This window comes from Gadus morhua, chromosome 18 (assembly GCF_902167405.1).
Source record: "Gadus morhua chromosome 18, gadMor3.0, whole genome shotgun sequence".
NCBI classification, from domain to species: Eukaryota; Metazoa; Chordata; class Actinopteri; order Gadiformes; family Gadidae; genus Gadus; species Gadus morhua.
The window spans coordinates 14,235,791-14,252,124 of record NC_044065.1 but is presented as its reverse complement, the minus strand read 5'-3'; the positions used below and the strand labels follow the sequence as shown (position 1 = coordinate 14,252,124).

The 16,334-nt window shown below is 43.1% G+C and overlaps 2 protein-coding genes across 2 annotated transcripts in view; both read left to right on the top strand.

Annotated features, from left to right (window-relative positions):
* Nucleotides 1-4,843: 4,843 nt before the first annotated feature.
* LOC115531380 (peptide Y) lies at nt 4,844-8,043 on the top strand. Its single transcript, XM_030340610.1, has 4 exons — nt 4,844-4,980; nt 5,327-5,515; nt 7,103-7,183; nt 7,777-8,043. Exons 2-4 carry the CDS (start codon nt 5,328-5,330, stop codon nt 7,799-7,801), a joined length of 294 nt encoding a protein of 97 aa, XP_030196470.1. The 5' UTR covers nt 4,844-4,980; nt 5,327; the 3' UTR covers nt 7,802-8,043.
* Nucleotides 8,044-9,558: 1,515 nt separating this feature from the next.
* mpp2b (MAGUK p55 scaffold protein 2b) overlaps nt 9,559-16,334 on the top strand; it is a 41,040-nt gene continuing 34,264 nt past the window's right edge. The window contains exons 1-2 of the mRNA XM_030340609.1: nt 9,559-9,885; nt 15,898-15,999. Of these exons, the coding sequence (XP_030196469.1) occupies nt 15,969-15,999 (31 nt within the window). The 5' untranslated portion in view covers nt 9,559-9,885; nt 15,898-15,968. The remainder of the gene's footprint in view (nt 9,886-15,897; nt 16,000-16,334) is intronic.

Genomic DNA, 16,334 nt, shown 5'->3' with positions numbered 1-16,334 from the left:
TAACAGCCTAATACACCCCTACATGCCACTGAGCTGCTTAATGAGTTCAGTGGGGAACTTGTTCTTTAATTAAAGAGCAACAGTGAAGCCGGGGTTATGGCCTTCCACGTGACTGCGAATGGTGGTCATTAGAGGAAAATACTCGCCCCCCTCCAACACATTCATCAATTATGCCCGAAACGGTAAGAAAGTAAGATCTCTTATTGAGTCGGTCGAACTGCATGCTTACAATAAAAGTGCAATTAGCTCGGCTTTAACGGATTATGGACTATAATCACGATACACTCGCATCCTAGGGATTATCTCATCGAGGAGCATTTTCTCCACACGGCTGCGACCGATGAGAGTAATTATTCGAGGAGGCGGACATCTTTTATTACACGTGACAGGCGTGTGCTACGGGAATGGTCAGCGGCCCGGTTTGGGCTGATTAACAGAGGAGCTTCACTACTGCAGTGATTTTCGATAGGACTATTCAGGTTGCTCTGTCGGGGTGGATTAACTACATACATTGACCAACTTTGATCACAACATTTTACTAGCTAAATGGGTTTTACTTTGGTAAAGAAAAAAAGTTTATAGGAAGTCCACCCAATTCGTTCACTGGAAAATTAAGAAAGTCTCCTTGAACAAAAGTTGGCGTATGTACAGCAGACAGCCCAGAGAGAGATGTCAGGTTCAGGGTGTCCTTTGCTTTCCCTGTGTTCTGAGTACCCTGCAATCCTTGCTTTCTCTAACTAATCCAACAACTAGGTGATGTGCAAGTCATTAATATTGAATGAAAAAGACTCGCATTGGCAATTGATGCATTCAACTAGACTTAAACTATTCGTAACCTTTTGATCCCATTTAAAATGTAAGTAACATGGAATTACCCTCCAAAACACTTCCTTCCTCTCAGTTCCTTGTGAAATTTCAGTTTGTGTAAACGTCCGGGAAAGCGAAGAGAATGTTCTTATTCGTAATTCAGACTGAATCATTTTTTATACCTGCATTTGTCTTCTCGTCAAAAAACAATTGCAAAGTTGGTTGTGTTGCCTCTTTTCGCTGCTGCCCCCCCCCCCCTTTACATTTTGGAAATGAAAAGGAGGTATGTCCACTATTTAACAAAAGCATAGCCTGTGTCATGAATAAGACTTCTCAAACACAGTTCTACTTGGATCTTTTTACAAATACTGTTTTAAGCAGACAGTGCAACTAAGACTGTCTCTTTTGAGTGTTAAACCAATAATCTGTTTTATGACATAACTGAATGATAACATCATTAGTAGAACAGTTGGACAGTTAGTAGAACAGACTGTTCTACTGGGACTGTTTATATCAAGACTATTTCTCTTACACTATTCTAGACTGTAATACGAATTATTGGCTGCATTTTAATTGCTGCAAAATCAGCTCTTTGCTTGCTGTTGTTAATTTTAAAGAGGGAAATCCTTTCCAAACCATACCAATCAATGGATGATGTCATCGTATTGATTGTCACTTTGGGAGATTCTCCCCTTGAGAGTCTGTAGCCCAGGATGTGGGGGATGCCCTGGCTTTACATAATTACTTCTAGGGACATGTAAGGCTTTGACGCAGGACTCGGCAAAGCCACGTGTTTACATCATGTCGTATCCTAATGGAGATCAGCAATGTGCAAGCAAAGAATACATAATTGAACTGTTCCCAGTGGGATACCTCATAATTTGTAATACACGGCAGAAAACTTAATTTAGGTGTTTACTTAGAAGTGCTGGCACGGATGTTATCAACTTGCAATGCAATTAATGTTTTATTTTGAACACAGACCTCTTATATCTCTTATATATGTATCATACATCTGATTTTGTCTTTCATTTAACACTTCTTTAATATCAAAATAATATTATGTTTCACAAAATTATTGCATCACCTCTCAAATCATTCAACTCCACAGTATTACAATGTTTCATATTCCATAATGTGTTGCGGCCAACCTTCACACAAGATGGACGCCTGGAAAGCACTCTGATCATATTAGAGGCTCCTCCATTGCACTAGATAAGGACACATATTTTTTCCTTTTTTTTACCTGTCTCTCCCCCTCATTGCTGAAACTAGTCAGACAGACACTCCTGGGAAATGGCTCTCTGCAACAAAGAATGGTTTGTAATACTTATCTGACGTATTTTACACTTGGAAATGAAAATGGAATATGTTTTTGCTGTCCAGCTGAGGGGGGAAATGGATGGTCTCGAATAAAGCAATTTAGTCCGAGATTGAAATGATGTCTTACGTGAACGTGAAGGTCACATTTTCTTCACGTTTTCTTTTCTTAACAACCCCGTCACACAACTGCAAATGCAAGTTCCTTAAAGTAGCTCCAAACTACTAGGTGAAGTCCAGCAGCACCCATTATCCCCGGGCTCTGGACCTGCCACACTCTGGCGCTCTTAAAGTTTATTGGCCCTTTAGACCTTTTACCACTCATCTGAGTCTGTTGTTTTTTTCCGCACGGTCGAAAAAGCAGGCCAATGAGTGGTTCTTGGCCACGAAGCTGTTGTGTTTTCAATTGACTTTTTATGGCCCTGAAGAGCAGACAGAGGAGTTGATGGCGAGAGTCAAGGATCACCCGGATGACCCGGGGAACGCCTCCGTTACAATGGGTTATGTTGTGTTGAGATATGGGTTTTTGTAGGTGCTTTGTGTAGATATGGATTGCCTTGGCTTGTCATGATCCTTTCACAGAATGACCCATGTATAAATAGGATGATGAATGGACTACACATGGTCATACTAAAAGCCATGACTCACTCAGGCATATACAATGGATTATTGGTTATTACTTGCTATATGTTCTTTGAACAGAAGTGGAAAAATCAGTAAAGTTTGTATAATTGCTGTCTGTGTCTTTGCTGGTGTCACCATGCAGCTATCACACATTTGCAATATCATGGTTTTGAAACGTAACCATGGGATGAGGGTGTTGGTTCCAAGTGAAAACATAGTTTTATTGAAACTACAGAGAAGATGATTATAATTTTGAAAATAAAAAGTAAAGTAGTTAATAAGGATGTGGTTAAGAAGACTTCCTACTTCACATTTTTTGTATTATTATTATTATTGAACTCAAGCTCTTTTGTAAATCCTTCCTGGATTGTTTAAGCGAAAACGGCAGCTGAACAAAGTTTGAACAAACCATCAGTGATCTTACCGCATCGGTGAACGAGCCGTGTGTGCAGACATACACATGTAAACAGATCACGCAACATCTGTACGTCTGCTGTCGGGCGACATTGCTTCCTCAGATAAGGACTGCGCGTGCACGTTTAGCTTTTAAACGGGAAAGCAGGAAGATCTCCCGGATAAACAAATGCCACTGGGCTCGTAAAGATAGGCTATATGTGACGACTCTGCTCAATTTACTTAATGTCAGCACTTGAGACCTTCATGGTGCCTAGACTGGCGACAGCCTAATGTTGTGTGTGTGTGTGTGTGTGTGTGTGTGTGTGTGTGTGTGTGTGTGTGTGTGTGTGTGTGTGTGTGTGTGTGTGACTGTGTGTGTGTGTGTGTGTGTCATTGGTAGGCCAATAGTTTAAAGAAATTGCGTCCATTTATCAGAAGAAGAGAAACTCCATGATAGATAGCTTAGGATACAGGACATGCTCTGAGTTCTGCTTTGGTGTATAGCTTTTGTATTGATCTGCATATCGTGCCACTGGTGACCTACAACTCTAGTAATGATGATGACAACAAACAATGTTAGGAGCTGCAGTGATGGATGTGGTTAAGGCCAAAGGAGAAGGCGGTTAACTGATATTCCCTGGACGAACTCATTTGTTTTAATGACTTAATGGCGCAACTGGTCTTCTCGTATCGGAAATCTTGTTTTGCAATTGAGAACTGTAAACTTAACATATATATATAGATATACATAGAGGAGCAATCAAAGTAAACATATAGCGTATAGAGAAGAAAGTGTGTTAGTGTCCCTTTGGTCATAATTGTGAAATGACTTGTCATAATGGGGTGATATTGTTGTGTTTAAAACTGCCACAGTGTTTCTCATGCGAGAAGTAACAAAACATGGTTTGAGTAGCAGAGGATAGCATATTTAGGATTTTACATTAAAAAAATGCCCCAGTATCAGCAACCAAAAAACTCCCATGATACATTCTGATGTACATACCCTATCTGCTTTTTAAGTTGTCCTTTAAAGACGAGGACTAGGCTTACTTTAATAGTTGGGTCTAACACTCCAGTCCAGTCTTAATTGGTTGCTCTCGACGGCTGTCTCAACGCCTTGAGCACACTGGAAGTGGCCGCAGTGTATTTGGTGTGCTGGTGCGCGTTGGTCTATGCTGAGGAGCTATCCATTGTGCTGAAAGTTAACAACTGCATTATATACCATTGCTTCATAAAGTGGAGATCAGGTGATCTGCTTTCCCAAGCCATTCAAAACAAATTGCGGAATATTTTTGAGGTAACGTATTCATTGATTGAATCATTGAAGATATTTTATGATGGACGTCAAAACTTTGAAGGACAAGTAGGCTATTATATCGTTGAATAACATTGGTTCTTTGGGCTTTAGAAATTGGGCTGTTTCTTTGTCAGGCATCATATCGGGTCGCTATAACTCATTTATTTTTTTGCGACCCGAGGGGGGCTTGTGACGTCATCAACGAGTATGCCAGACAGAGCTCAGCAAAAACGAACCTGGTTAATAATATCCAGAATGAACATTGCATTCATCCAAAAATCATATTGACTTAGTGAAGGCAGTAAAGTGTGTCAGGCATGCAGCCCACCGGGCTCTGCAGACGTGAATGACGATAGTTGACCCATAAATGCATTAAAAAAAAAGAGAGGGAAAATAGGGTGGGGTTTGCTCTCTTCCCGGGGAGCAGGTATCCTCCCCACCGCAGGAGAACACGCTCGGCCTATATAATGTCTCGGAGCGAGGATCTTTCTGAACAGATCACTGCTACGGTGAACTATCTACAACAACAACTAAACGTAAGTCCTAGCCTACCTGCTTGTAGATCTTTTCGTTTAGTAAAGCCTATGCTGTACTTCAACTTAGAACCCTATTCAATGACATGGCTCTATTATACATCTTTTTTATTTAGCAGCCTGTCAATGTATCATACTGTGCGATTTATTCATTTTATTGTGTTTGATTAACTCAGGGACCTTGGCCAATTATAGGGTTAGGGTTAGGGTTAGGGTTAGTAACCTTATTTATTAGTAATAAATAAGGTTATACAATCTGTTGCTCTGAACTGGACTAGTTTAAGAGTGGTTTGTAGTTCCGTCTGTTTGTAGAGTAATTGTTGAGTGAAGAGGCTGCTCTGTCTGACAGGATGGCCATCATAATGAGACCGTGGATCAGCCTCCTCGCCCTCGTGGTGTGCTTGCTCGTGTGTCTGAGCAACTTGGCGGACGCCTACCCGCCAAAACCGGAGAGTCCTGGGAGCAACGCGGCGCCGGAGGACTGGGCCAAATACCACACGGCGCTCCGACACTACGTCAACCTCATCACGAGGCAACGGTAGGGTTACTGCGACCTAGACTACCATGAAGGCTAACGATTACTATATAACAAAACTATATATTAAATGTTTGAGAAAGATATACCAATATTTATCATTCAACAGCATTTTCCTGAACTAAACTATACGTTTCCCGCTGACACACAGATTCAACTTTATTAACAAAGGAAATTCTTTACAAAGATTATACAGAAGTCCAATTTTAGGGCTTTGGAAAAAAGTCAGTCATAAAATTAAACTACTCGATAATTAAAACACTTCTTGACTGCCCTCTACTATACTCATCTAGGTCCAATCCTTTAACTATTTTTGCCATATACGCTTTTATCCAAAACTACTTAAAGGAGATTCAGATGCACATCACGAGGTAGGTTAGACACCTTGTTCTGATGCCTACAGGTGAGAGGGTGTTAACACCGCTATTGAACCCACCTGGGCCACAACGCTATCCCGTCAGTGAACGTGGGATAATAACAGTTAGGATTCAGTGAGTTTGTTAGAGATTTCTTACGATTTATATGTTTGGAATGTAATATTAAAGAAACAGTGGTTCTGTGGGAAGAAGGTCTGGCTTCCCTCAGACCGCAGGAGGAAGTTCAGACCTAATAAAATCCCATAATGGATATCAGGAGCCGCCCCCAACTCTGCAGAGGGAGGCCAGACCACCAGGCAAATTAGGTTCTGCCTCCTCGGCCCACTAGCACCATTAGGCCAGTATAACTCCTCAAATTTGGCCTTCCAATCGAAGGTTTGCCTTAAAAAAAAGAAGTGTAGGTCAATTTGTCTTTATAAAAATATTAATATTAATATAAATATATTCATGTTGTTTAATGTTAATGTGTAAAATACATCTAAAATACTTCAAACATATTGAGGAGGAGACAATGATCACAGACAGCAGTGGTATCACAGCAGACACTTATGCTCCTCCGTCTACAGTTGGTGTGTGTGTGTGTGCGTGTGTGTGTGCGTGTGTGTGTGCGTGTGTGTGTGTGTGTGTGAGTGTGTGTGTACATTCCCCCCCCACCTCATCATTAAAGAGGTTTTACCTGCTGCCATTAACTGTGTTGTTCTGTTGAGGCCTGTTAAATCCACCATGTGTGTTTACAAACCAAAAGAGACTCCAACAGCCGGGCGTCTCCTTTGGTTTGTAAATGATAATGGTGGCACATTTACAACTGATAAAAATGATTGATAACCCTACCCTCAATTGAAGAACAAACATGACACAAACCAAAGGCTTTTGCTTTTGTTATCTCGTTAGGTGTCTTAAGTAGCTACTTGGCCAGTAGCCAACGCATATTATTATTCTGAATTCCAATGAGACTTTACCTTTTAAATAAAGCACAAAAAAATGTCTAAAAGCAATTTAATCGGTGCTTAAATACATCAGCTGCTCTTTGTCTCTTCTGCAGACCTTCATGCAATGTTGTGTGTGTGTGTGTGTGTGTGTGTGTGTGTGTGTGTGTGTGTGTGTGTGTGTGTGTGTGTGTGTGTGTGTGTGTGTGTGTGTGTGTGTGTGTGTGTGTGTGTGTGTGTGTGTGTGTGTGTGTGTGTGTGTGTGTGTGTTCTGTGATGTCATCCAGGTATGGGAAGCGAGCCACCCCAGAGCAGGAAGTGGCCAGGCTGCTGTTTGGAGTCAACCCCGACCGAGACACGGAGCCTCGGTGAGAAGGCTGGGTTTGCTTTGTTTCTCCCTTTACTTCTTTGAATCGCTCTAATTAATGATATCTTAGCAAGTCCACTACCGATCATGGTTTGTTTTGTTTTAAAAGCCATAGTTTTCAGTGCTCTTCAACATAGTGAAATATATCCTCTTGTCACTGTGAGCAAAATATCAGCCTAGAAAGAAACCGGTGTAAAATACTTTGTTTTTGACATGCTCTATCTTAAGAAAAAAAAGTATCACAAAGTGACCGTCAGTCGTAACCATGGAGATAACAGCCCACCCTCCTTCCTAGAATTCTCAGCCTGCAACACATTTTTTTAAAACTCACAATAACAGCTGAAACGGAGGGGGGGGGGATATTACATGAAAAAGACACTTCGGTTTCGTTAAATCGCTTTTAACAATGTGGCAAAGCTCCCATCACCCACGCTTGTTACTGTCCTCCGTTTTAAGTGTTGAACGACCCAATGAGTCGTGTTTCATGTTAATCAACACCCCACATTGACCCCTGTGGAGTACAGTGTGTGGGATCAATAGTGGGGTCGGTTTGAGTGGGGTTAATGATGTCGCTGTTTCCCTTGTTTCTTGCAGATCAGAGTACATTGATCAATGGTAGCCCCACCCGCTGACCTCTGACAACACCCTCCCCTGGACTCTGTTCAATACGACATTCTTCAGTGTGCAAGGAAATGTCCTCGCTCTGTCTGGTATTTTCATATTTCCACTCTATTTCTTTATCTCTGCCTTCCATGGACTGGTTTGTCTGTCTTGTTCATGTTTTCTGATCAGTTTTGCCATAAATTGTAAATAATTTGGTAACAAATTAATCACTTCAAAATAAAGTCTGAAATAAAAACACATGGTGTGGATTGTTATCATACTGCATCAAAGGAGCTCATCATGCTATGTTCATATTTTTATTCAAATTAGCCAAACTATCTCACATGTTCTTGTATTATTTGCACAACAGTTTTAACTTCAACTGTATATTTTTAGTATTCCTGATTTTTATTTGGCTGTAATATATTTTTGTTCGTATAGCTTTTTTTTTTTCTTGCTTTTTTTTGGGGCTTGTAGCTAAACTATTGTTTGCTAACTAGTAGCCAATGACAAAATGCAAGGGACCATGAATTCCATAGGCCTTCCTGTAATTTACATATCACACACGGTTATATTGTGTGATGTGCCAAATGGTACATTAAAACCATCTATCTATCTATCTATCTATCTATCTATCTATCTATCTATCTATCTATCTATCTATCTATCTATCTATCTATATATATATCTTTCTATGCATGAATTCGTAGATCTGGTGATTTCAAGTGGATGTAATCAAACACATAGTTCCGATAACATATTGCTAATCAACTCTGACCATACGCACGGCAGTCTGTTTCATCCAGAGCAGCCAATTGACACCGACTGAAGGCGGCTTTCAACTCCGAAGTGTTTCACTTTGAACTCCTTATCTCGTCCTCGTTTCATCTGTTGAGGTTTCGTGGTGTAGTTCTCTCGACCGACGTTGGATGGTGCCAATGAGCCGGAATATAGGCCTAGTAATTCAAACTCCAAGACCTACAGTATATAAATAATGTAGTATATAAATAATGCATTGATGACAAATCAAATAATATCAACAAACAGCTAGCGGACCTCTTGGGCGAACCGTAATTAATAAAACATCCAGCTTCAGAGAACATGTTGACCCGAGATATTCACTGCATGTTGCTGTAAGCAACATAAGATATGTGCACACATTTTGCCTTCCACGGAATCCACCTCCACAGTCTCGTCCAGTCTCTCTACCACAGGGACTTTCATATTCCCCCTCTCTCCCTCCCTTCATCGCTCACAGCCCTTCATTAATTAAACCAATAGCCAACAATTAGACGACACAGAGAAACAATCAAAAGTTAAACACCAGTCAAACCAAAAACAATCCCTATAGGATAAAAAAATAAATAATAATCTTCTGAAACAAAGCATACTGCATAATGTAGTACAGATACTTGTGTATATATCGATATATACAGACGAGAATCTGTCCTATATTGTACTGTACGGTGCTAAACTTTTCCAAAAATCGATCAATCTATCTATCGATCTATCTATTTATCTAAAAATGATAGATTTATATCTATATCTATATCTATATCTATATATCTATATCTATATCTCTATATATATATATATATATATATATATATATATATATATATATATATATATATATATATATATACCATCATGGCCCAATAGTTCTCTGCCAATCTTCATTCGGATTGTACTTCTTAATATCGCCGCCAGATGGCACTCTTATATTATGACTTCTTTCATTTCAAGTTTCCTTGCCTTTGGCTTATTTTGTTGCCGACTGCCGTTGGATGGAAGAAGGGTACCGATAGAAGTTCAGGCGGGTCCAACCAGTACGTGACAGTCGTTATAAATGTACCTACCTTTCCTTTCACATCGGTCAAATGATCGCCAAATGATGTGTAGTAGCTGGTTATTGTAGTGCGCCTCATCGTTTGCGCTGCCGAAGGACTGACGCGTCTGGGCTCTCTAGGTAAAGTATCTGGGTCTTCTTAGTCGCTTCACTATTTGAAAGCGGCCGGTGGAGACCGCACCGTGCCACCGAAAGACAGACCATCTCTATTTGCATCGGACGTCAAACGAAAAACAAGGTGGCCAAATCAGGTGAGTCCTCCTAGCCATGTTGCTAATCTAAGAGTCTAACAGCAAATCTTACACCATCGTTTTATCGGGGTCCGTCACACCGCAGGCGTTTAGGTGTATTGTACTGTCATAAATAACATCAGGCCTGTAACCTACCGACGGTGGTCAATTAAATGAGTTTTACGCTCTCTCTGTAGGCTATATTCACTGATGTGTGAAACATGGATAAAACATATAATATTAATCAGTACGATATTTAGCAATGAAGTGCTGTCTGCTCGTGATGTCGATTACATATCAACCTTACAATTGATACCACTGCTGCAACATATTTAGGGACTCTCTGTCAAGGTGTGGACATGGAGCGATAATGCACCTGTGCGTGGCCTCTGCGCATGCGCACACACGCAATGTCTCTGTGGTTAGTGCAGCCTGCCAGGAAGATCAGCCGAGGACAGGTACATTGATAACACTGCCTCGTACTTTTCATATTTATTGATGGTTAGTGATTGTTCCAATGCATCCCCTGAGTAAAGTCATACCCAGATCTGTCCGTCTTAGTATCTTGCCGTCTGTGATCGATCTAATATATTGTGTTATAAATTCAGTGCGATCTTCTGTATTCAAATTCTGCCATGTTCCAGTTGGATTCTATAGAAAGACGTTAGCGGTTAGCCCTTTTAAAACTTAAGTTCTTAAAGCATATGCATTGAGTAAAAATAATTTATTATAATAACTTTTCAGAATTCCTTACTTTGCAAACCAGGTCAGACCAGGTCAAATACTCGACCTGGTCTTAGAGCTTAGCAGGTTATACCAGAAGAAAATGAGGTTTTGAGAACCAAACATTCCCCTCAGGATTTGCTCATGGAGCCCCCATTAGAAGGCATTAGACTCGGACAGAAAGCAACTTCAGGCTGGTTAACAGGGTCTTCGTTCCGGACCCTGGAGCTCCGAGAGTGCATTGGACAGCGGTAGGACTGAACACCTAAACCAACAGATCTAGCTGTACCTTTCCAGAAACATGCGGTACGGCTGGGGTGCTGTTCCTCTATATTGTGGTCGCTTACCTAAGATAAAGATATGCACGAAGCCTTGATCATATTTTATGTTTAAATGAGTCATGGATCGGACTCTTATATCAGAGGTGACGTACAGGGAGTTTAGAGGTCGTCCAAGCATGGGCGGCAAGCATGCCGACGAGTCTAGTGACGACCACCACTACACTGTTTTTGTCAAGTGCTTTTCAGAGCAGTCGATTTGCCGCCCAAGGCACTCTAGTAAGTTACTGTTGGCGACAGATGCTTTCAAGCGTTGGAAGTGCTGTTATTTGACCACCAGCTGGGATGTTGATGGGACCATTCCGAGCCATTTCACAATCCGCCCTGGACTGTCTGATGTCACATGTGGGGGAGTGTCCACCCTGTAAGCTATAAATAGATCTAGCTGACCAGTTGGTGCAGTCGGGTCGTGTGGATCTATGATCCGTCACACATCTGGGCGGACACACTCCCAGGTGTGATGTCGCTACAGGGAGTGTAATTGACCGATCAACATCTCACCTGGTGGTCATTTAGGGACCCGTCAATTAGGGAGCTCCTGGAAATGAACCGTGTGGGAGAGCTAAACTGCTGCCGGCATGGACCTGCAGGAAGAGGAGAGCAGATCTTCAGGGTTTCTTTACAGAACAAAATGAGTCTCCAAGCTGCATCTGTGACACTGCTCAGACCCCACTCCCCCTGAGAGAGAGAGAGAGAGAGAGAGAGAGAGAGAGAGAGAGAGAGAGAGAGAGAGAGAGAGAGAGAGAGAGAGAGAGAGAGAGAGAGAGAGAGAGAGAGAGAGAGAGAGAGAGAGAGAGAGAGAGAGAGAGAGAGAGAGAGAGAGCAAAACAAAGGATCTGGTTTCTTGTTTTCCTTGCTTGTGGTTCCTCCGCAGGCAGTGGCATTTGCAGCGTTTTAAAAAGAAAACACAGGGAATGGCAATCAGCAGGCTTTGGCAAAGAGAAGACGCCGCTGATGAAGACGCGTCTGCTTTTGTTTCCACGTCGAGTCGGCACTGAGATTAACCCTCTTTATACTCCCCCCCCCCCCCAACCCACACTTAGAGATAACACGCACACACACGCACACAGACATGCAAACACACGCGCACACTTTTCCAAAACAGGTCTGCTGCTGGCATGACAGCTGTTGCCGTAGCGACTGCAGACAGCTCCTAGCACCACCACCCCCACCTCCCCCTTCTCCTTCCAGCAGTTATGAGATGCCATTTTCATCGCATTGAATAGAGTTATACCCGGACGTTTGGCCCCTGGCCAGGATCTCTCCTGTGGAGAGGGTTTGGGGGACACTGAAAGAGCAGAACCCTATCCCCTCATGTCTCTGTCCTTGAGTTACGGCCGCAGGTGCCCTTTCGTGAAAACTAAAAGTATGTCGGAGGGGGAGAGAGGGCGGAGACAGGAGGATGGGTTCTGGGGGTGGATGAGGGACGCCGGGCTGGAGGTTATGTTCTGAGGTCCTTTAGCGGTAGCTTTGAACCAACCACGTACACAGGCATTTTTCAGTTCAACAAAAGAGAAATCTATAAAAATAATGAGTAAAACAATGACCCTGAGTGGCATTTAAATAGAAATATATACCTTTTTAGTTTGAACAAGGTGTAATTGGCTCCCCAACGTCACTAGGTCACAACATACTTTTGAACAAAGTCAGGTTCATTAGCCACCTGGCTGTGAGTTTAGACCGCTCCACCACTGAGAAAAGGGATATAATCGCAGATATATATTAGTTCCTCGCGGGCACTCTCACCTACCTGCCAGCTGGTGACATGTGTTTTTTTTTGTAGTTGCCATATCAATATGTATGAGGCGCGAGTTTCCAACCCTCCAGACTCTTCAAGTGCGTTCAAGCGCGAGGCGTACGACCTGGAACACGAGTTGAGTCGGCTGTCATCTTTTTAGGGCCCCCGGATCCTTCTGTTCCCCTCCAGCGAACCTCAAGCGGCTCCGACCTCGGAGCACCCTCAAAGTAAATAGGTGGAGGGCATTTGCATAGGTCTAAGCTTCGTTTTTCCATTCCTATTTTTATTTTTTCAGACATACAAAAAAAATCCTATCTTTTGTCTCATTCGTCTTCTGCGTTCTTTTTGGCTGCACTATGAAGTTGGAGTGCTCCCTGATTAACTAGCCTGTTGTTCAGCAGAGGCCTTAATCGAAGGCAGCTTACAGGGGAAATGGATAGGAGCCACATGATGCCAGAATCAAGGGCGAGTCGCCCAGGGTTTGGTGTCTTGCTTGGCTTCAGTCGCTGGAAACAAGGTTTGCGTCTTCTATTGATCCATCGGGCCGTGAGTTGAATTGATGAGTCCCCCTTAGATGGTACCAGGGGGATTGGTACGACATTAACTGAACACTGTGAGTGGATCTCGATACGGCAGCTTGAGAGAGCTCACGCTTGCCGTGATAATATTCGATTTGGCTTGCCCCAAAAATAGTTATTTAACTCCGCTGTTATCCTTGTTGGATCTTAATCACCATGTTGTGGCGATGTGCATATTCATTACTAACTGGGAGCGCTCTAATTCGTACATCACGCGTTGCTTTTACCCCCCCATTTACTCGTCCCTCTTCAGCTAATTACTATTTTATGCATTTTTCCTGGTTGCCATGGCAAAGTGCTTGGGAAAGAATGGCGAGAGAGAGAGCGGCTTGTGGTTGTCTTGGATACAACCGTTTTCCTCGTGTGAAGTAGAGAGACAGCAGCACGAGAAAGAGAGACAGAGGGAGAGAGAGAGAGACAGAGAGAGCAAAACCTGTGGGAGAGGAGAGCTATTTTTAGGCCTGACGCCAACACACACGTGTGGTTTGGCGCGCACATTGCTTGTTGAGCGCTGTGCATGTGTGCGTGTGCGCACATGTGTGTGTGTGTGCGTGTGTGTTAGTATGTTAGTATGGATTTTGGGAGAGTGTGCGCGGTGGAAACAGCCCAGGGCACGCTGTGTATCGCTGCCATACAACCTAACGACACAGAAAGCCCCACTCTGGGTCAGTGTGTGGTGAGTGAGTCACACGCTGACGTGGACGTTGACCATGGGATGAACCAGGTCACCGGGGGAATCAAAGGGATGGATCGGCGACAGAATGGATTCATCAGCGAGACTTTATATTGGTGACATAATGTGGCTCCTCCTGCAGGATTAAATATTTCCGCCCGTAATGGGTGTTTGGATGTGTTTTGTATTCAGGTGAACCGTATCTCTGCAGTCAAGTGTGCAGGGAATGAAGACACACATGGCAATTAATGCACGCACGCACACACACAGAAAGGAAAACACAGCTGGCTAGCTGTTTTAATTGGCTTGGGGGGAGCTCTATAGATGGAGCGTGTGTGTGTGTGTGTGTGTGTGTGTGTGTGTGTGTGTGTGTGTGTGTGTGTGTGTGTGTGTGTGTGTGTGTGTGTGTGTGTGTGTGTGTGTGTGTGTGTGTGTGTGTGTGTGTGTGTGTGTGTGTGTGTGTGTGTGTGTGGGGGCATGTTTATGCAGATTACCTGCATACTGTGAGAAGGGTATTGTGGACCCCCTGAACTACCAGAGTGTCTGAAGGTCTTGACAGCTCAACTGGATTCAGATGTGATTTAAATTCGACCAATTTTTCTTGCTGTGGAATATATTTGTCTTTTGTGTAAACTCAACACACACATTACCGGTCTCACACACCTCCTAACCTCTCAAAGAGACAGCCTTTCTGTGATTCTCTCTCTCTCTCTCTCTCTCTCTCTCTCTCTCTCTCTCTCTCTCTCTCTCTCTCTCTCTCTCTCTCTCTCTCTCTCTCTCTCTCTCTCTCTCTCTCTCTCTCTCTCTTCCCCCCCCCCTAAGGGGATGTTTTGAGCTCCCAGGGGCTGCAGCCTAATCAGCTTTAGCTCCCTATTCTTTCTCATGCTCCCAGTGCCCCTTTTAACAAGCTCTCCTCTCTCATCCTAGAGCAGAGATAGCATAGATATACACGCACACACACACACACACACACACAAAGTTTAGATGAAAAAAATATATTTTGTGTAAACTTTACCGTTTGCCATACCACCTACAAGATGTCGCCGTGGCAACATGAACAGTGCATCCCTAACCGCTGGAAATCTCTGCGATCTATTACGGTAGTTCTCTTTTTCTACTACTCTTCTCAACGGTCATCCCAAAGTTCACGCTTAACCACTACTTATTCCTCCGCAAGTCAAAATACGATGTCTGCGCTTCTGTTATTGCCCCTAAGCCAAGCATATCTTATTAAACAAATAAGTATCCACCAACTTCCTACACTCGCCGTTCGACTGATAAGCTTCACACAGTTGCCAGGGCTGCATTAAAACGGTTTACATTCAACATTTTAACTGTGTGAGGAAAGGGTAGTGGCGTTTCATTTAAACAGTTTTCTGTACCCATATCGCTCTCTGCCTCATTTTATGTCCGCACTAACTCATGTACATTTTAAATCCCAAACTATCTTTGATCGTGTGAAATGTTTAAATTACCTTACTCCCCCCGTCCCAATAGAGCAGATAATGGGTTGACATCAGTAAAGAAATTGGCCACGCTATTTATACTCAACAAGGTCAAACGCTTCTGGACAGTAGGGGTTTGCATTTGCCCCGGTGGGAATACACAGGATGTGTTGACTTATCCCATTTCTAATCCACTCCCAACTCCCCAGATCATCAGAAGTCTGAACAGCTTCCCTGGGCCTCTGGAAATCATCTCATTAAATGAAAAATACAGTTCCAGAAGATGCACTACGTTTTTCTAAACGTTGGGGCACGATTTTTGCTTTCGTTAAAAGACTAAATTACTATAAAGAAGTGCTCCGTCAACATATATTAGCAAAATACTGCTCCTTCTAAGCCCCACCCCCTTCTCCCCCATCCTATCAGCTCTTCCTCCACTCTGTGGTCTTATTTACTAATAAGGGGTTTACATTGAGATCCATCTTCCAGATTCCTCCTCCTGTTTACCATGTCTTTCTCCCCCCCCCACTCCCCCCAGCCCCCTCTTCCTTCCCCAACTCCCTCTCTGCAGCTGACCTGACGAGATCGCAGCGGCAGACAATTTCCAAAATGCCAGTGGCATCGGCATGCTCAGACTCCGGTAAGTGGATTACATCTCGCACCGAGGACGACTTGTCTCTGTGTGTGTGTGTGTGTGTGTGTTTGCATTTGTGTTTTTGTGTGTGTGCTATAATGTCTGTATTTATGGTGTGCCATAGCAGACAGGGCGAGAAGACGGAGAGAGACAGAGACTTGGCGTTGTTGGGTGCTCGGTCACCCCTCCAAGATCTTACGTGACTTAATGAGAGGAGAAATGGTGGGGGCTGAAACTTCCTGCTCAAATTAGTATTCTTCATATTCCATCAATATATATCTTACATAACCCGTCTCATGGGCGGCTGTGGATCGTTGTCCATTGAGATGAAGTCCGGCGTG

Excerpts from the sequence above, each read along its gene's own strand:
- LOC115531380 (XM_030340610.1), top strand. The coding sequence starts at position 5,328 with ATGGCCATCATAATGAGACCGTGGATCAGCCTCCTCGCCCTCGTGGTG. Across the intron at positions 5,516-7,102 it reads AACCTCATCACGAGGCAACG|GTATGGGAAGCGAGCCACCC; the intron begins GTAGGGTTACTG and ends GATGTCATCCAG. Across the intron at positions 7,184-7,776 it reads GACCGAGACACGGAGCCTCG|ATCAGAGTACATTGATCAAT; the intron begins GTGAGAAGGCTG and ends TGTTTCTTGCAG.